Genomic DNA, 21,634 nt, shown 5'->3' with positions numbered 1-21,634 from the left:
GATTATTTTGAAGGTTGTTAGTTATGAGTAATGTACTTTGTTTACTTTTGTGCATAATAAAATTATAATTTCTATTTACACATCTTTAAATTTTCCTCCTGTATCCGGACCCAATTTGGTATTAGCATTGCGAAGCACATTCCAGTGACCTTCAATCACATATAGTGAATTTCTATTTCTGCAGCTTTATTGGCTGATATAATATAGTTGCCATGATTTATGAAATGACCCATATATTTAGCATAGTAATACTCAGCGTCATTTCACTGGTCATTAATTCTGTCGTCGTCTCAACACCACTGTGTCCATGAAAATAACAGAGCGTTCTGGTTCATGAAAATGTCCATTTCGAGTTCTGACTGTAAATATTAAATGATAAACATATTCAGTGCCAGGAAAAAGGATTTGTAATTTTAAAACACATTTCTGTATATTTTCAGCCATTTATGTGCAGAAGAATAACAAAAACTAACTTGGAATGGAGAATAAGGAATCTGCCCTATCCACTATCTGTGTATTCAGTGACAGCAGAGCCAGAAAACAAATGCATAACAGTTCGAACATCAAATAAGAAGTATTTCAAAAAATTGGCAGTACCTGATTTGGAGCGGGTTGGTTTACTGCCAGAACAAGATAAACTACAGTTTACACATAAACACAATACTTTGATTATAACAGTGAGTATGCATTAAACTTAACATTGCTTAGCAATGCTTTATTTTGAAAACAGTGTTAAGTCTTCTGAAAAATTTAAAATTTGCAAGCTCGGTTTTCTGTTTGAGATTTACATACACAGGTATTAATTGTTTTAGAAAATCTTTTATGAATGAAACTATTATTAATTAAAACTTATATAACGTATAAATGAATACTTTTATGTTTCAGTATCAAAAGCCATTCGAAGTATATGCATTAGAGCAGAAGATTCTTGAGGAGCTAAAGAAAATGAAAACATTTAAAGAAGGAGACGTGCAATGCAATCCTAGCTGAAGAAATACGTGGACATATAAGATTCCTTCTCAGTCCATTTCTTTTAAGTCATATAAAGACACAAATCTTAATCTATACTGTCTATAGGAAGAAAACTGTCTTATCTATTATCTCCTGTTATTGGCATTGAATTTTAATCCATAAAATTTTAGATATTTTTTTATCAAAATCTAATTCTCTGTTACTTTCTTAAAATGATGCATTTGTCTTTCTCTCTGCCTTCATGGTAGAATTTTTGCTTTCATATTCCCGTCATCCTCATTGATGGCCAAAGCTGTGATGAATGCAATACAATGATCCTCATTTCTCTGTATGTTTATATCTGACAACCCTAAATATATTTCTCATCAGTTTCAAAAGTATTCATTCTGTGAGAAAATAAGCTGTGTGCATGATAAATCTATAAATATTTTAATTGAATGCATTCTAAGTCTACCACATAATTGTTCCTTTACCTTCCGTATGAGGTCAAAACCACATGAAGAAAGTTCTGCTCCAGTTCTTTCCATCCCCAGTGCCACAGTAGCCACCCTACACACTCTCCGTTATGTGTCACATCGGTCCACACACTCACTGGTCATCCTGCCCATTGCTGATCGCTGGTTGCTTTGTGTACTCGCTGAAATGCTGCTACCCATGTCTCGAATGTCCGTTATGGAAGGGCATTATTCCCAACAGCTTCTACCAACTCTCTGTAGCATTCTCTGGCATTCCTCCCACAGAGAACAGCTATTTTGATATACGAGCATTGTTCAACATGTGTTACATCCATCCTCCACTGTGCTACTCTGACAACTGATTTAACATTGCTCTCTGTTCTATTACAGACAAGCACAGAGCCATCTTGTGTTGCGGACACACACTATGATTGCACGGCTTCCGTGCGACATATGACATTTTGTCATACCAACCCTTACTTTTGAAAAAAAATGGTTGCCATGACTTATGCCCCAACCCTTATAGTGTTAAAAGTTGTGTAATCAAGGTGTATAAAATAAATAAAAAGTCTATTATGTGTTTTGTGATCAAGTACATGGTTAACTAGAAAGTGTCCACACCTATGGAGTAATGGTCAGCACGTCTGGCCGCGAAGCCAGGTGGCCCGGGTTCAATTCCCGGTTGGGGCAAGTTACCTGGTTGAGGTTTTTTCCGGGGTTTTCCCTCAACCCAATATGAGCAAATGCTGGGTAACTTTCGGTGCTGGACCCCAGACTCATTTCACCGGCATTATCACCTTCATCTCATTCAGACGCTAAATAACCTGAGATGTTGATAAAGCATCGTAATACAACCTACTAAAAAAAAATAGAAAGTTAGGTTGAAAATCAGTGTAGTTTGGTGACTGCATCGCCAACTCACATAAGAAAACACACACACTCGGTCTGAATGCAATGTTCTGTCCCTTAGTCATGACAGTAGGGTTGGCAGACTTCCTAATGCCAGAAAATAACTATATGTGTTAATCTCTTTATTTAGTTTTCAAGAAAACTGTCCACTTTAATTTAAAAACTGTAAAGTGATAAATTATCAGTATGATAAAAGTAAAAATCAGAATTGTACAAATAGTACTTATCGAGTGTAATAGTGTTAACATTAATTTTTTTTTTTTTTTTTTGTGAAAAGTATTCATTTGGAACTAATATGGTATTAGAATCTTTTGTTGTATTCTATCCAAGGAATTATTATTTAGTCAACTATCCGAACATAGGTTTGAATCTCACAAGTGACACCAATAAGGCGTTCATGAGGCAACTAAGCCAGGAGATAATGGGGTTGGGTGACCAGTTGCTTTACCCTTCCATTGCATACATTGCTAACTAAGCTGTTAAAATCTGCAAAGTTATATTACTCCCATCTTACGAAAAGTAAGCTATTCAATAAGATGTAATATAATCATATTTGAAAATATACGTATTCACAATCCCCCCCCCCCCCCAAAAAATGCGGAAAGGAGAAAGATTATCAGCTTTGGTTGAGATAACCAGTTTGTGAGCAAAAGTGGATGCATTGGTAATGGAGAGGAAATTCCCCTCATCCCTCCTATACCCTGCATTACAGTATCTGGAGCAGATTTTTTAGGGAAAATTCTTCTTTTAATAGCCTCTTGTAATGGCAGGGCTTATAATAAGTTGTAGTCATAAAGCATTCCAGTTTCTGATTAGTACTATAATAATAATAACAATAATAATAATGTGTTAAATCTGAAGCTAAAGTCTTTCATTAAAGTAAAGTAACCCTAGTCAGTGAATTAATACAATTAAAATACATAATTGTTGTCACATGCTTATTTTGTGTAATTGTGAGATTTAGAAGACCACTGTGCCTATTTGTATAATAAAGACGGTACCATATATTATGAAAATATTTCTTAATTGCCCGAGTCCTCATCCAGGCTGATTTCAGAATATTTTCATTAGGAAAGAAAAATTAAACATAGCTGTCGTCTTCCTCTTCCCCCTCCTCCTTGTCTTTATCATCATCGTGGTCCGCACCACCATTCCATTATACCCATATTGTGCCTTTTGGGTACACCAGACTTTAACAATAATAGAACACTTCATTAGTTTTCAAGTTAAACTAAATGATGATATACAGTAGATAGCAAGTATAGCTTATGTAAATACTGTACGCAGTTTTTATAGTAGTGAGCTGCCTCTCTGTGAGAGAGACAGTACAGTAGAACCTCTATTATCCGTGGTAATGAAGGGGGTGAGCTGAACGGTTAACCGAAAAAATCGGATAATCCATACTTTAGAAGACATTCATAAATAAAGTGTTGCATAATGCAGTTTCGTAATTTCCTCCGTGGTCATGTGTTTTAACACATTAGGTGGTGGATCAGAAGTTTTAAGTATAATAGTTCTGTTGGAAAGAGTGGGTGAAGAAAGAATAATGCTGAAACTGATCAGGAAGAAAAAAAGGAATTGGCTGGGTCACTGACTGAGAAGAAACTGCCTACTAAAGGATTCACTGGAAGGAATGATGAACGGGAGAAGATTTCGGGACAGAAGTTGTCAAATAATAGGCCTCATTAAGATATGTGGATCATAAGAGGAATGCAGAAAATAGGAAAGACTGGTGAATGCTGGGTTTGCAGTGACAGAATACTATGAATGAATGTCAATGACGGGTTTCTAAGGGTCAAGGAAATGTCTTATGATGGATTTCTGTGGAAAGATAGGAAAACTATAAGTCTCATGTTATAGATTTAAATAATTTATACACTTCATCCTTTTTTTATTAAATCTCGCACAGTTGTAACTATTCCGATGTGAGATGAACCACAGTTCCTCTTTTCCAAAACCACTCAATTATATGCACTTCTCTTCGATACTTAGCACAACATACTGTATTCTTTTGGCACTTCTGGATTACGTTTTGCAGAGAAATTAAACAGGTCACTCGAACAGTAGATCACAACGTATAAGGACAAAGGTTTATAATATCTCTCTATAAAAAAAAAAAAAAAAAAGGTACTAATGTATTTACAGTACTCAATATTTTTCTGCAACAAAAAAGGAGAGAATGACACGGATAATCCAACAATCGGTTAATAGGGTGACGGATAATCGGAGTTCTACTGTATTATTTAGATTGATTTATGTATGACTTAAATAAAAGATTCATTAACTTTTTAATTCAGTTTCTCGGGATTAAAAAAAATCACAAATAAGCCAGAATAGTTTAAAATTTTATGAAGTTTCTGATGGGAAAGTTTTGTGTTCTGGGAAGAAATTTCCTTCCATTCCTACGACATCCTCTGAATTCATGGCAGACATCCATCTGTGTGTACTGTGGGCAGAGTGCGAATTGAATATTTTCTCTAGGAGGGATCATTGAAATTTTAATTGTTGATAAAAATACTGTATATAATAATTAGCAGTGTTTGCCAACTTGTGTTGTTGTGCATAACTTACAGTTCATTCATTCATTTATTCGTTCATTCATAGTGTTCTGCCCAAGGGCAGGTCTTTCACTGCAAACCCAGCATTCTCCAGTCTTTCCTATTTTTTGCTTTTCTCTTTGTCTCTTTATATGATCCATATATCTTAATGTCATCTATCATCTGATATCTTCTTAGGCCCCTAACTCTTCTCCCGTTCACCATTCCTTCCAGTGCATCAGCTAGTGACCCAGCCAATTCCTTTTCCTCTTTCTGATCAGTTTCAGCATCAATCTTTCTTCACCCACTCTTTCCAACACAGCTTCGTTTCTTATTCTATCTGTCCATTTCACACACTCCATCCTTCTCCATATCCACATTTCAAATGCTTCTCTTCGCTTCTCTTATATTCTGTAGTCGTTTATATTTAGTCGGCCTGGTTTGCGCAATTGGTATAGCGCTGACCTTCTTTGCCCGAGGTTGCAGGTTCGATCCCGGGCCAGATCGACATTTAAGTGTGCTTAATTGCGACAGGCTTATGTCAGTAGATTTACTGGCATGTAAAAGAATTCCTGCGGGACAAAATTCCGGCACACCGGCGACGCTGATATAACCTCGGCAGTTGCAAGCGTCGTTAAATAAAACATAACATTTCGTTTATACATATTTATACAGATGTGAGACTTTCCTTACGAGCATAACAAACTGTATTCATGCAAGAACATCATTCTGTACTCTCTGCTCTCTAAATGAAAGAATCTTTGCTCGCCAACGGTATTTACTTACTTTTCAGAACGTACACACTATGGTGCTGTGAAATTGTGTAATTGCAGCTTGTATTTTAAATGAAATTTAAAATGCCGAAGATTCCTGATAGGTAAGGCATTATAAGTATTTTTTACTAATATATTAGTTTATCACCATTTTATTTAGTAGCGTAATTTAAATTTAGAATATACTGACTGTAGAAAGTTATGTCAAGTTTTATAGCTGCACAGTTATTTTGTATTTAAAATTCATGTGGCCACGTTGTTTTATTTGAGCAACTAACACTAAATAAGTATGTATACTGCGACTGTAGGTTGAAAGTGTAGATTGATTAAAATATCATTATTCAAGTATGTAAATTTGAAGGTAAAGTTTGAGGTTATGTATTGGGTACAATGGTGCGTATTTATATGTTCGTACTAGGAACAACGTATTGAATCGTTAAAGAATAGGAATCGTTGATGACACTCAGGTGTTATTGAAAGGATGTAATAGGGTATGCCAAATTTGTAACTTAGACTTCGTAACTTATTGTATCAACGTCTTTTTAGTGTATTAGGCCTACATGGTAGCTTAGACTGCACGTGTGATCATACTGTCATTTAGGGGTTAATTTATTTATTTCTTCCGGAATTTTGATAGTGAGGAGTATGATTTTTATAGATTTAAACAACTTTAGTATAGAGTACATACAACAGTTTTTCTGTGTATAAACTTAATGAGGAATTGCACTAATTGAAACTGGTGATTATTATTTACTTTAGCTATACGGTGGTTGTTGACGTGCCCAATGTGGCCACAACAGAAACTAACGACATATCGGAGGAGGGAAAAGCAATTTTTATTGTGATATTGCGATGTTTAACATGCAAATAACTAACCCAACCCAACCTGATCTAACATAACCTAACTTTAGGAGAGTGAGAGGTAATCTAAAGCATAGTTGGATGGAAACCACACAGAAAGAAGTAGAGAAATAGTGGATACGAACGGTATTGCTAAAGTAAACAATTACGTTGAAACAAAAAATTCAGATAGAGGCCTATATGCAAACAAATTCCTTCCATGTGCTAAAATTGGACAATAGGTGTAGAAGTTTTCTGCCGCGCCGTTACGATGACAGCAAAGTGCACAATGTCAACATACCGTATATAATGGGTGTTCGACGTTTATCTGTGCCGATCTTACCAGGAGAAATTTGGTTTCTCTCTCTCTCGCTCTCGCTCTCTCTCTCTCGTCCTCCTCAACCTTACTGAGACGTACCGGTAGCGCTACTATTAGTGTCAAGGTTAGGTAGGATTTAATGAGATAGCCTATATTAGTGACAAATAGCCCCACTGCTAGTGGTAAGGTAAGGTAGGATTTGATGAGAAGACGGATTAATGAGAAGGGGCCCCTCGTCAGTGATAAGATTAGGTGGGGTTTGATGAGATAGATTAGTGATAAAATTAGATTGGGTTTAATGAGGGGGATAGATTAGTGAGCAGTAGCTCCATTGCCAATGATAAGTTTAGGTAGGGTTTGATGACAGAATAGATTAGTGATAAAATTAGATTGGATTTAATGAGGGGGTAGCTGTATTAAATACAGCTATTCTGTTAGGATCAGGAGTTACTGTAAAGATTTTAAAGGTCGAACAGACCTAAACAAATTGAAATTCTACACCCAAATTAAATCTTAATCCAACATCGAGTGAGAAGTAGGCCCACTGTCAGTGATAAGGTTAGGTGCGGTTTGAAGAGGAAATAGATTAGTGTTAAGTTTAGATTGTGTTTAATGAGAGGGTAGATTAGTGAGCAGTAGCTCCATTGCCAATGATAAGTTTAGGTAGGGTTTGATGACAGAATAGATTAGTGATAAAATTAGATTGGATTTAATGAGGGGGTAGATTAGTGAGAAGTAGGCCCACTGTCAGTGATAAGGTTAGGTGCGGTTTGATGAGGAAATAGATTGGTGTTAAGTTTAGATTGTGTGTGATGAGGGGATAGATTAGTGAGAAGTAGCTCCACTGTCAGTGATAAGAGTAGGGAGATTTTGAGGACAAGATATTGAGAAGTAGCCCATTGTTGAATTGAATTTAATTTTGGGAGGAGGGCACTACAGCCCAACACTGCGACTTTTCAAGATGTATTGCGGTTATTCTCAAGCTAGGCACATTCCCAAACCCATACCAGCTGACTACTGGTACACTAAGATTTGCTGTGTACCGAGATTTCAAGCAAGCAACCCCACTCGTCCAGCCCCTCTGTACATTACAAACCAGTATTCGGAGAATGCTGTGGAATGACGACGGAATGGAGAAATGTTGACAGAATGATGTAGATGTCTAATATAGAGAAACCGAAGAACTCCAAGAAAAAGCTCTCAACTGCAACCTTGTCCACCACAAGTGTCACTAGGTCTATAGATTTTCCAATGAAAAATCTGAAAACTTAACAGGACCGCACCCAGACCGTTTGCATAACTCAGCCACCGCAGGATAGCCCATTGTTAGTGACAGGGTTAGATTAGGTTTGATGAGGGAATAGATTAGTGATAAGTAGTCCTACTGTTAGTGATAAGAGATAGGGTTTGATTAGGAATGGAAGGTTATTCGAAAATAACTGGTTATTTTAAAATTAATTTAACCTGAAGGAGATTAACACATCAAAAATAACCAGAAGAAACTTTTTAATGTCTGCAAATTCAAAGAAAAATTTATGGTCAACTGTAACCAACCAGAAGATAGTGTTAAAAGGCTTTTCAATGTCTGCAAATTCAAAGAAAAATTTATGGTCAACTGTAACCAACCAGAAGATAGTGTTAAAAGGACGCCATTAGATGCTGAAGATCATCAAATACATCCCTAAACAAAATACAGCCAATAATAAAGAGGTTACGTTGTAACTTAGTAAATAGGATTTATTTATTTCGCCCTGAAGTTCAAGTATATTTGTTATAGGACATATAAATAGTAAAGCATAACAGGTCTATATTATGCATGAATTGTAAATTATTTAAAATCCTGTATAAAATATAATGTAACTTAATTACTTACTTACAAATGGCTTTTAAGGAACCCGAAGGTTCATTGCCTCCCTCACATAAGCCCGCCAGCAGTCCCTATCCTGTGCAAGATTAATCCAGTCTCTATCATCATACCCCACCTCCCTCAAATACATTTTAATATTATCCTCCCATCTACGTCTCGGCCTCCCTAAAGGTCTTTTTCCCTCCGGTCTCCCAACTAACACTCTATATGCATTTCTGGATTCGCCCATACGTGCTACATGCCCTGCCCATCTCAAACGTCTGGATTTAATGTTCCTAATTATGCCAGGTGAAGAATACAATGTGTGCAGTTCTGTGTTGTGTAACTTTCTCCATTCTCCTGTAACTTCATCCCGCTTAGCCCCAAATATTTTCCTAAGCACCTTATTCTCAAACACCCTTAACCTATGTTCCTCTCTCAGAGTGAGAGTCCAAGTTTCACAACTATACAGAAGAACCGGTAATATAACTGTTTTATAAATTCTAACTTCCAGATTTTTGGACAGCATATATATAATAAATAATAATAAAATATAATTACATTATATATTAGTCCCCTATTATAGTACTGATATGGAATTACATTATTATATACAAGGCTCTTATCCTATTTCTCAAAACATAGTGCGATAACCAATCATATAAACAGGGAAATGAATATAATACATAATCTAATTAACTTAAGCAAGAAAAAAGTAATTTAACCTAGTCTATTTATTTTTCCAAAAATTCTTCTCTTGAGTAATAACATTTACTGGTTAGGTATTCTCTTAATTTGCGTTTAAATGCGTTTTGAGAATTTATATTCTTTATATTTTCTGGTAGTTTGTTAAAATGTTGACATTTTGCTATTAACGGTTTTGTTGTAAAATGTTTCAAATTGTGCATTGTTACATGATAGGCCTAATTATATTTTTTTCTAGTATTGTAGGCGTGAATTTGATTGACACTGGTATATTATTTTTCTTACTTTTTATATAGGCTACATTATTGTTTCAAATATATCGTCGTCGTTCCTGCAATAACTCCTATGTGACATATTTATCGATTTTCAGATTTTTGCTCTAATATATACATTTGTATTAACAAAAGCCACCCTAAATAAGGGTTCAATAGATCGGTCTACTAATCAATTCATAAAGAACAATGATTAAAAACAAATATGTGATAATTTGAAAGAAAAAAAGAAACATTAAGATAAATGATAAGAAAACATTGGAAATCATTTACAATAAAAGTTTCTTGGGTACAAATGATTACTAATTATAGCTAAGGATGATTTTAACACATGAAATCCTATGGCATCAATCGTTGCATCAGAAATTTTAAATTGTTTAAGCTGATTTAAAGTTTCTTGTGGGATCGTGCCACGGGCACCGAACATGAGTCCAAAAACTGTCCAATGTGTGATGTGGTATTGTGCTCCGAGATGCTGACAGCAAGGCTTATATATGACTTGTTTTTCACGACACACCTCTTGTGGCTGTTGCTCATGCATCTCGAAACGGATTGTGGGATCAAGAATGACACCCTTATCCTTCTGCCAATCAATTATGATGATATCAGTATGTCTAGTAGAGACATCAGAAGAGACGCAACCAGCCTCCTCATAAACATCATAGGAAGCATTCTGACGGATTGAAGCTGCGATGAGAGATAGTGATACTTACTTACTGGCTTTTAAGGAACCCGGAGGTTCATTGCTGCCCTCACATAAGCCCGCCATTGGTCCCTATCCTGAGCAAGATTAATCCAGTCTCTACCATCATATCCCACCTCCCTCAAATCCATTTTAATATTATCTTCCCACCTACGTCTCGGCCTCCCTAAAGATCTTTTTCCCTCAGGCCTCCCAACTAACACTCTATATGCATTTCTTGATTCGCCCATATATGCTACATGTCCTGCCCATCTCAAAACTCTGGATTTAATGTTCCTAATTATGTCAGGTGAAGTATACAATGCGTGCAGCTCTGCATTGTGTAACTTTCTCCATTCTCCTGTAACTTCATCCCTCTTAGCCCCAAATATTTTCCTAAGAACCTTATTCTCAAACACCCTTAATCTCTGTTCCTCTCTCAAAGTGAGAGTCCAAGTTTCACAACCATACAGAACAACTGGTAATATAACTTTCAGATTTTTTGACGGAAGACTAGATGAAAAAGCTTCTCAACCGAATAATAACAGGCATTTCCCATATTTATTCTGCGTTTAATTTCCTCCCGAGTGTCATTTATATTTGTTACTGTTGCTCCAAGATATTTGAATTTTTCCACCTGATCCATGTACCAAATCTTAAAACCTTTTTCCTTTGCTGTGGTCGTGCCAGAGAATCAGTCCCATTCCGAGGCTTACTGTTAGGTTTCGTAACAAGCTGTTTTTTAAGGTGATGGGTTGTTAGCCCTTCGCCCAAACCCCAAGCTGGAGGACCACCCCTTATTGGCTGTCCACAACTGCTTATTCAATATATTCGCAACTACCCTCCATATCTGGAGGCTGTCTCCTCTATCCGCAACCTGAGGACCTGCCATGCCGTGGTGATAGGGACCCACAATACATGGGAGAGATAGTGATACAGCAAATAATGAAATCTCCTATTTGTAATTATATTTCTTTAAAAAATATAAGAATTCACATCACTGCCATAGAATTTCCTACTGAAAAATTTTATATTTTGCACATAAGAGTTATTGCAGGAACAATGACGATATACAAGAAATACAGAGTGAGGATCTTTAGACACTTAAAGGCTGCTCTACATGAATCAGTTTGTCTCAGTCCCACTACGTATAATCTTATCGCTCTCTTCTTCAACATGAAAACTCTTTTACTGTAAGTGTTTGCACAGTTTCTTCAAACTGTAATTCCATAGTAGCCTATATGTGGGGATGTATTACTCCATAGTACAGCCATTTTCAACCTGTGAAAATAGTATAGCATATCGTAGCAAAAAACGGAAAAATAAAAGTGAAAAGAGTAGTAAACAAATGAGTCCTTAAGAGTCAACAGTAGAAAACGGAGCACAAGTCAACATTCAATAAACACATACCTCCTAAAAACCCTAAAAATTTCCTCTGGTTCGGAACCACTGTTCTAGATTATATGAGTGTGCCGTGGGATTTTAAATTACTCCTTTACTGTGCCACACGTTGAAAAAAGTTCAGAAACACTGCCATAGTAGATGGTTCAGTCAATCTAGAGCATTCACCAGCTACTGAACGAATATTGCACACTTTTGTCACTGCCAATGTGGTGCTATAAACCAATTTTCAATACTTTTTATCACAATCACAACACATTTAAATCTTATTGTACCATATATAGAGAATTATTATTACATTAAGACATTTAGTATATCACGAAACATGTAAAATGTAATTATTATGAAAGTCGCCATTGCTTCTTCAAATTAGTAGTACAGCATTAGTACGATCCACTTCCAATAGATGCAAACCGACACGATTGGCAGAGCCAGCAATACATGAAAGCGAAATGATACTAAATGTGAGGAATGTTACTACAGGTGTGTAGTATTGTGTGACAGGTTAGGTTAGGTTAAGTTTGGTGTGTCGTATTATGAGAAAGGTTAGGTTAGGTTTGATTAGGTGTGTAAGTTATATTATTACTATGTTGGCAATACTGAAACCCACTGTTACATTAAAGAAATATGGTGGTACCAGTATTCTTCGTTCACGCACGACGATTTTCGTATATAAATAAGGTACGTATTTAGGGCGGGCTGGGTGGGCTTTCAGTTCTCCCAGTGATCACATCAATTATCTACTACTCAATACTTTAAATCCAAGGCATTTTCAAGGTATTTTTTATTTTAGTGGCTGGGACATAAGAAATATTCACCGATGGTTCTAAGTAAATTTGTGTCTTTTATATCTTGCATTCTTTTCATTAAATACAGAACAGATGGTATCTTTTTGAAATTTTGTCTGTTATGCTTCTCCAATGTAAGGTGACTATCAATTTCTACTCCCAGAAAGTTTGTGCTGCTCACTTCTTTTATTGTTTCTGTTAATTATTTCTGTTAATTATTGTTTCTGTAAGATAAATGAAAAATACGATAGGCCAATAATTACATAATTTTTACAATAGTAATCTTCATGGGAACACATCCTGACAGACAATAATATATAATTATATATTTAATAATAATCCTAAACTGCCCCCCATTGAGGGTAGCCCTTACGGACTCAGTATATCCTCAAAAAAATTATTATACTTAGGCGTAATTATATAAACATAGGTATTAAACTTAAAAAAAAACCCTGATAAAACTAATAAATACTGAAGTCAAAATTTATCGCCATTTGAAATGCTCCAATACCTCACATATTTATATAATCTAATCAGAGAAAGTCGGCGATTGAGATAGACACAGATTATTGACAGTCTAAGTGTAGGCTATATAGTATATGTGAATCTAGAAAAACCGTTTGACAGAGTGGACTGGAACAAACTGATGGGAAACCTAAACAAAATAGGTGTGGATTGGAAAGAGAGAAGGCTGTTCACTAATCTTTATATGAAACGAGTCGAAGTCAGGATAGGAGAAGAAATGACTGAAGGAAGTGAAATGGGGAGAGGAGTACGACAAAGATGCCCTTTCGGGAAATTTTGTTGTCTCGACGAAGCATTATTGACATGGGACAATTTCTTTAAATGTGGCCATTCCCGAAAGATGGAGATGGTTGACAGCCTATGTCGCTTATTGTGTTTGTGATTTTCATCAGTTTGATTGTTGAGTTGACATCACTTACATTGTGTTGTGGTTATCGGTACTTACGGATTGATCCACCGGAGCGTGGCTGTTGATGTAATTCTACACTTGGCCGTAAGATGTCATGACAAGACTTCGATCACGGATTGTTTCGTGTCCATCACTGGTGCAGACTATAGAATCACCAATAAACAACTACAAGACATGCTTGAAATAGAATTATTATACGACATTATACAGAAATTTACAGAAAACTTTCATAAGGACTTGCTGTATCACCCCAATCCTCTGATAAGAGCTCTGGCAACAAGAGTATAAAATAACTACCGTCAAGTTCGGTCACCTCAATTAAAAATATAAATGTTCCTGCTTGTTAACCATCTCTGTTAAAGTAATAGCCTTTTCAGGCTAACATTTATATACCATACATGTTCCTGTTAATAAAAAAAAAATGTTTCGTGAAGAGGGATGAAAACGAAACAATTATTAAAACTAAGGGAAAAAAATATGCAATTGCTTGAAAATCCGGTCCCTAGTGATCAATATTAGAGCTATTGTTATTTCTCATATATACTAACTATATTAATTATTTACAAGATTTGATACATTTTTGCTTGATTTTTTTTACTTGTAGTTCTTAATAAGAATCTTCAAACTAGACTATTATAATACTGTTCCTGTGATTAGTTATGTGGAAAAAATATTCAATTATCAAAAATCACTCTAATTAAAATTAAAAGTTTCTGTAAAATACTTAAAATTCTTATACCAGTATCATGATAATAATCTACTTTTAACATTCTGAAAGTCTACACAAAATTTCAGTTTTCAAACATAATTTGTTTTTGAGACGTGTGCACTATATGCATGTATAAAAACATTTTTTTACATAATATGTAATCTATACTAATAATAAATCTGTAGCCGAAATTTTTCTGGTAATTTTCGATTTTCCAAAAATAATTGGTCCTAACATATATAATTAACCACCCTGAAACCGAAAATCGCTTTTTTGACATTTTTGTTTGTATGTATGTATGTCTGTCTGTCTATATGTTTGTTACCTTTTCACGCGATAATGGGTGAACGTATTTCGATGAAAATTGGAACATAAATTAAGTTCGTTGTAACTTAGATTTTAGGCTACATGACATTCAAAATACTTTATTTAAAAGGGGGGTTACAAGGGGGCCTGAATTAAATAAACCGAAATATCTCACTTATTATTGATTTTTGTGAAAAATGTTACATAACAAAAGTTTCTTTAAAAATGATTTCCGATAAGTTTTGTCCCAGGCAAAATTTTGATAGGACTGATATTTGAGTCTGTCTGTCTGTCTGGATGTTTGTTACCTTTTCACGCGATAATGGGTGAACGGATTTCGATGAAAATTGGAATATAAATTAAGTTCTTTGTAACTTATATTTTAGGCTATATAGCATTCAAAATACTTTATTTAAAAGGGGGGGTTATAAGGGGGCCTGAATTAAATAAACCGAAATATCTCGCTTATTATTGATTTTTGTGAAAAATGTTACATAACAAAAGTTTCTTTAAAAATGATTTCCGATAAGTTTTATTCCAGGCAAAATTTTGATAGGACTGATATTTAAGGATATACAAGAGTTTTAAAATAACAATACAGTACATTTCCACCGCAGATTATAGTGTCGTTGTTCCGTAACGTCTATGTGCAAAATATTAAATTTTTTAGTAGGAAGAAAAACAAATTCATTCATTCTATGGCAGTAGTGCATAGGAGATCGTGAATTCTTACATTTTCGAAAGAAATTAAGTTATATATAGTAGATTGTATTATTTACTGCATCACTATTTAAGTTATTTAATAGAGCAATAATCTGAAAATCGATATGTGACATAGGAGTTATTACAGGAACGACGACGATGGCTACAATGAAATCAAAACAAATGACTTCGTCTATTTAAGACGGCCTTGACGTTTATCAATATTAATATACAGAGAATAATTTGTGTGTTTGTATGAAGTAATCTCAGAAGCTAATTAACCTTCACTATTCGAAATTTGTTGTTTCTCTAGATGGGTGTAATGCTACAAATGAGGACTGAGGTAAGATGAAAAGAAATCTGTACTCACAGAAAACTTGATATTCTGTCGAAATATTGTATGACTTGATTGTTGCAACTTTATTTGGTCCACATAAAATACTCTAATTTTGTACACTCATTTTACCATAGAGATCACTGGAGCTGAGGTATTTTAAAAAGTGTCATGAAATTGCGTTCTTGCGCTCATAATTTACCCATATCCGTTTCATGTATTTCTTAAACTAATATTTATGTAGGCTACCTCATTTTTTTATTTGCATAAACAGTGATATACAACCTAGCGAGTTGGCTCAGGCGGTAGCATTTGAGACACGCATTCGGTGGTCCCGGGTTCAAACCCCGTGGCCGACCAATCTGACTGAGGTTTTTCATGATAGGCAAATGCCGGATTGGAAAGATACATGCCATTATTCATCACCGCCTCAATTACCAATACCAAAAACATTAATCAAAGTCTATAATCAGTTACATGAACACAAGCCATCTACAACACACAATAGAAACAGGAACTCAACAAGAGTAAAAACGGCCTACTGATGTAACCACACAATCTAAACATGCAACATGATCACAGATGTTAAGGCGTGAATAAAATAAACTTAACAAAAAAAAAAAAAAAAGATGCACAGTAAGGTTAACATAAAAATTATCTTCGTACACAATCAACTCTATTAATTTGGAGTGATTTATTAAAGGATGCATTCAAGACTAATTTAGAAAAATGTTAAAGGAATTATATTTGCACCAAATGAGTGGTCTCTGGAACAAAATTATAACATTTTAATTATTTAAATGCAATTTAAATTAAGTAGCATATTAAACGATTTATTCTTCTATCAAACACGAATGTTCCCTGGACCCAATGTCCTATTTTAATTATGTAATTACTTTATATTTATTTCTAATAAGTGCAGCAGAGCGCACGGGTACAGCTAGTAATGAATAAAGAAGCAAATGTTCACCTAAAAGGTATATCTCACATCGTAAAATGAATCCCTCAAAAGGCAATTAGTGTAAGTCACTAAGTATCCAATTCTGAGATATTGGGCTTGAAGGATTCTTTATGACACATTTCTTCAGGAGCATATTCATTTAAGTCAGTAGCATGATTTTTAACGGAAGAAAGCAGCACATATTAGTGCTTCTGAAAAAATCACTGAGTTTCGTGGTCATTCAAAGTAAGTCAAGAAACTTTTGTATTCTGATGCTGAAACTCATGTATTTGATTCAGATGTTTCTGCAGTCATCGTAACCTGGAACTTCAGCCGACTTTCAAGTGAAACTGACATATAATCAGATTAGTTTGAGAGTATTTTTGCATTTATTTTATTTATTTACTTAGTTCACCAAACTTTTAAAATGACAGAGCAAACTAAGGTCTTACATATTATACATGTATATTAATATCAAATACAGAGAAAATATAGACTGAATTAACAAAACGAAACTAAGAATATCAAGAGGTACAATAAACTGACAAATAGAAAAAACTGAAATAGAAAATGGAATATTATAACATTAAGTTTAATTGTTTTAAATATAGATAATTCTGTAAATGATCATGATCATTCAAAAGTCGATAGCACTAACAGTACTTCTTCAGAGATGCAACAGATGTGATCACAGTGATGATATCGATGACTATTATGATTAGAAGACCTGGAATTAGACTTGGTAGAAAGATGTTTGAAAACGTTCAGTAAAAAAAAGAAGTCGGTAATTTTTTATGTTTTCCCCTCTAATAGTTAAAATTTATTACTTGATACTTACGTAAGTACGCATTAAGTTACTTCAGTTATTGTCATACATGAATAACTGATTAGTTAATTTTTAAATCTTAGTAGTAGGATTTTGGAATAAAAATCTCATAAAATCCTCATTTTCTTTCGTCCATTATTTGATGACTTACACTGATTGGCTTCTAAACAGTCCAAATATTTCTAAATGATTCATCATAACGCTGCAACAATTACTTAGGGTCTACATAAAATTTATAATTGCACTCTTTTGCGCATATTTTTAGATTAAAATGTTAGCAAATTTATAATTTTTCATGTTTTCACGTAAAAGTCCCCTAATATCTTACATTATATTTAAAAGACTTCGCAATATGGTAGTCATAGGCGTGGTCTAGGGATACGAACGCTACCCTCGCGCGTGGATTCGAATCCCACTTGGGATGGTAATTAATAACTTAGTTTGAGATTTTGAAAAAGGGACTGGCGCCTGAAAATTTTGGAGTTTTGACTGTCTGTGGCCTTGTGTAACAGATTCTTATTACAATAACGAGTGGTCAGCAATGTTACGATCGTACATGGCTAAATGTAGGTGGTACATTAAAACCAAATGTATGTTCGTAAAATAGAAAATAGAGTGGCTACTCTTGAAAGCGAGGAACTGGAGATACATTTAAACTTTTCGTTCACTTGAACTCTTGTTTGTTGGAAAGCTGTTATGAATTTAATTGCAAACTGAATTAAATTGGATCGCCCTGTTTGTGGTGTATTTCAGATGGTTGTCGTACAGGCCCATGGGAGAGCCTATTCCTGGGACCAGATTCATTTGCTTTAAAGTGCCACTGAAACAGGTAAGTCAGCTGATCATTTCTCATGGTTCGTATGCTGTGTTGATATACGTGGGCCGTTCTTATGTGTGTGATCATATTTATATTGCTACGTGGCATAATGGATGTTTGAACGATTTTTCATTCCAAGAACACGTTTGAGGATAAAAATGTGTATGCATTGTTCGTAAACTACATACTTCAGTTTAATATGTTTTATTATAGTCTAATTATCTTGCGAAGTCTATGATTGCTATTAAATCGTGGTTAAACGTTTTTAGATCTGGCGGAAATATGTGCTGTATTTATTCGGAGCGTTCAGTTCAGTTTACTAGATTATTGTAGATGGTAGATTTTAGCAACTTAAAATAAAAAATTTAGGAATCAGATTTATCAGTTCATAGCACTTTTAATGTTGGGATCTAACATTTTGTAGCATTTTTGGATGAAACATTTTTTATGAAGAGTTCGGTGGTAGAAATTCAATGTCATCAATGTGTTAACGTCCCGCGCCATTGCGTCGTGGTCTGAGGCATCCTGGCTAGAACTCGCGTTACGGAATGAGCGCTGGTTCGAGTCGTTATGAGGGAAGAAATTTTCTCATGAAATTTCAGCCAGTGCATGGGACCGGTGTCCGCCCATCATCGTTGCACTTGAGGAGCTACGATAGGTAGCGAAATCCGGTTACGGAAACTAGCTATAACGGCTGAGGGATCATCGTGTTAACCACATGATACCTCCCATTCTGGTTGGATGATCGTCCACCTCTGCTTCGGCATGTGGACGTGAGGCCAGCAGCCGGATGATCAGTCATGATCCTTCATGGGCTGTCGTGCCTCGGATTATTATTATTATTATTATTATTATTATTATTATTATTATTATTATTATATTATTATTATTATTATTATTATTATTATTATTATTATTATTATTATTATTATTATTATTATATCAATCACCCGCTACCACATGCAACGTGTTTGTGAGTGAATATTGTACCTAAGCTTTGAACCTTACGACCAAAATAAATCATTTGAAATTTACCGGTCACTCACTGGCAGGGTTACAATAAAAGAACTGTATCTTATAGCAGCCGTTGCAGTGCACGTTGCAATGAGTAAACGGTTTTAATGAATAACTACAGTAACATTTCAGCCCCCTTTTCTCCGTATACCATCTTGTAGAGACATGGAATTGGGACGCGAACAGAATACTTGCCTACCTTTCGGTGCACCTTCAGCATTTCCTCCCCCTGTTCTTACTGCATTCTTACCTTTTTCTTCTCGTCTTCGTTTTTATTCTGTTTTTTTTAATAGATAATCTATTTCCAACAGAATGCTCTGTGTCGCAACAGATCGCTGCTATTGTTGTTAAACACACTGCAAAGCTCGAGAGCTCCCAACCAATTGGGTCGGTACTGTCGGGTTCGTCCCAGCAGTAACTTGAATGAAACATGAATGAAAACGTCTGAATTTGCAAATGTGACCTAATTGTGTGTATATATACAGGATGTTCGCATGGTTATATTACAAACCTCTTGTGATCGTAGAGCATACCAGAAGGAACTATTTCTCATGAGGAACCTGTGTCCGGAAGTGTGCCGTTAATCGTGATAAGTAGGTATTCAAAGTGATTAATAAATGTGTCCGTCTTATCCTGCATCAGGACATATCAGTTGGTTGAGTTGCTTGCCGTTAAGGCGCTTTTGATTAGTAGGCTGACATCACGTACGTTTACGATACCCGAACAACAACTTTCATTCAGAAGGTAGCCTTTGCCATCGAGGTCTTCACATCAGTTTAAATTTGTTGATATATGTTTCAGTACCGGTATCAAAACTTGCTCATAGGCACTTTGCATGTGAGCCACGTGATAAAAATATTGCGCGTACACGTCTAAGAGGCTATCATCTCTTAACTGCTTTTTATGTAGCAATAGCATTCATCCTAATATACTTAGACAGACTTGTCCTGACCAAACAGTGTAGGCGATCTAGAGCTTGTAAATGATTATTTATAATGAGTAGGGCTAGGATTTTGATGATCTATAAATCATGAAAAAATGTCCTAAAACAATGCATTTATGAACTAAAAATCTTTCAAAAATGCTCTAAAAATTGACCTTACGTAATTGGCTTAGTAGGAATATTAATATTTAGATTAGTAATTAAATTAAATTCTAGTACCAACATTCAGGTTTATTTAATTTTACATAATTTTTCTAAGTAGTACACTTTAATTATTTTACCTGATGTAGTTTCATGTAGTCCACCACAAGGCCACTCTTATCCGGAAATAGCAGGTAAAGAGGAGTCTATATGAAAGGGGTGGTTGGACTGATGCATTACGTGGGGGTGTACTACGTTAGAATACAATATTTGTGTAGAAAAACGATTAAAATAATATACAAAATAATGGATATTAATTGAAAAAATATGTAGAGAAAATATCAAAGAAAATAAATAATATTTTACATTTATAATGGGGATCTATGGCCAAACTTAAATGAAAATACCCCAAAAATGACCGAATGAAACAAAAAAGTTCTTATGAGTTGTAAGAGGTAAAAAATGCACAAAAATGCTCTAAAAATATGTTTTAAAACACTCAATTTATCACATAACATATAAATATTAAAGCAGCATTGTTTCTGGCGTACTAGAAAAAAGATGCAATTTCATCAAAACCCTAGCCCTAATAATGAGTACTAAGCCATAGTGACCATACGTATTTGACTTGATTTGACATGTTTAATGTAATGATATACCGCATTAGTTTTGTACATCCCTAAGCGGAAGGGAAGCCAAGTTCATGCGATATAAACACATCCGAAATATTGTGGAAGGAGTGAACTGGATTACATTTACCTCTCTTTCTTTATGCCCATGTCTGCACTAAACACTAAAATCATTTAAGTAACTGTAAGCTTATTCACTCAGTGTAGAACTGATTGAATATTGCTGAACAGGGAAGGTACTCGAATAACCGCAGCTTTACTTTACCGGTTGGCGACACGTTCACACCTGATAACAGAGAGAAAACTGACTCACGAACGAATAATCTCTCTGTAGTAACACAGTCTAGTACATACAGTCCCGAAGCTTGAGGCGTTTTTTTTTTATTTCTCGCAAGACAATGCTCCAAGTGGTTAGCAACTGAGAGTACTAGGAACAATAGACTATGCCGGTACTATTTCGCATTGTCTGTGATGAGACGATAGTAGCGATCCTAGTGGCTAGCAACTAAAGTTCAACTGTCATTTGATGCATATTCCCTACGTATTGAGCTTCGTGACTGTATATACTAGACTGTGGTAGTAATCTTTATTGTATCCCTTTCATTATTACTCATGTCTTAATTCCTCGTTCTCCTTTTCATTTTCGCGTTTCTGTTTCTTTTCGTTTTCCTCCAACTTTCTCTTCTCGTCTTCAATTCGTTCTTCTTTACTTCAGTGTTTTAAATATCTGCTTGTTCTATCTCTTGAGATTCTCCGCCTTACGTGATCTTTCTTGGCTCTTTATTTAGTGGTTCACTTGACGACTGGATAAGAAGCCAAAAGGCAGTGAACCTACTACTT

The 21,634-nt window shown here is 35.1% G+C and overlaps 2 protein-coding genes across 5 annotated transcripts in view; both read left to right on the top strand.

Annotated features, from left to right (window-relative positions):
* Positions 1-2,922, top strand: part of LOC138696605 (protein DPCD) — a 30,161-nt gene extending 27,239 nt beyond the window's left edge. For both annotated transcript variants that reach the window (XM_069821764.1, XM_069821763.1), the window contains exons 3-4: positions 441-677; positions 886-2,922. In XM_069821764.1, the coding sequence (XP_069677865.1) occupies positions 441-677; positions 886-990 (342 nt within the window). In that variant the 3' untranslated portion in view covers positions 991-2,922. The remainder of the gene's footprint in view (positions 1-440; positions 678-885) is intronic.
* A 2,682-nt stretch (positions 2,923-5,604) lies between these two features.
* LOC138696603 (RNA/RNP complex-1-interacting phosphatase) overlaps positions 5,605-21,634 on the top strand; it is a 364,465-nt gene continuing 348,435 nt past the window's right edge. For all 3 annotated transcript variants that reach the window (XM_069821760.1, XM_069821759.1, XM_069821758.1), the window contains exons 1-2: positions 5,605-5,750; positions 18,004-18,079. In XM_069821760.1, coding sequence (XP_069677861.1) covers positions 5,719-5,750; positions 18,004-18,079 — 108 coding nt within the window. In that variant the 5' untranslated portion in view covers positions 5,605-5,718. The remainder of the gene's footprint in view (positions 5,751-18,003; positions 18,080-21,634) is intronic.

This window comes from Periplaneta americana, chromosome 3 (assembly GCF_040183065.1).
Source record: "Periplaneta americana isolate PAMFEO1 chromosome 3, P.americana_PAMFEO1_priV1, whole genome shotgun sequence".
NCBI classification, from domain to species: Eukaryota; Metazoa; Arthropoda; class Insecta; order Blattodea; family Blattidae; genus Periplaneta; species Periplaneta americana.
The sequence above is the reverse complement of the archived record's forward strand: the minus strand, read 5'-3'. Positions and strand labels throughout refer to the sequence as shown.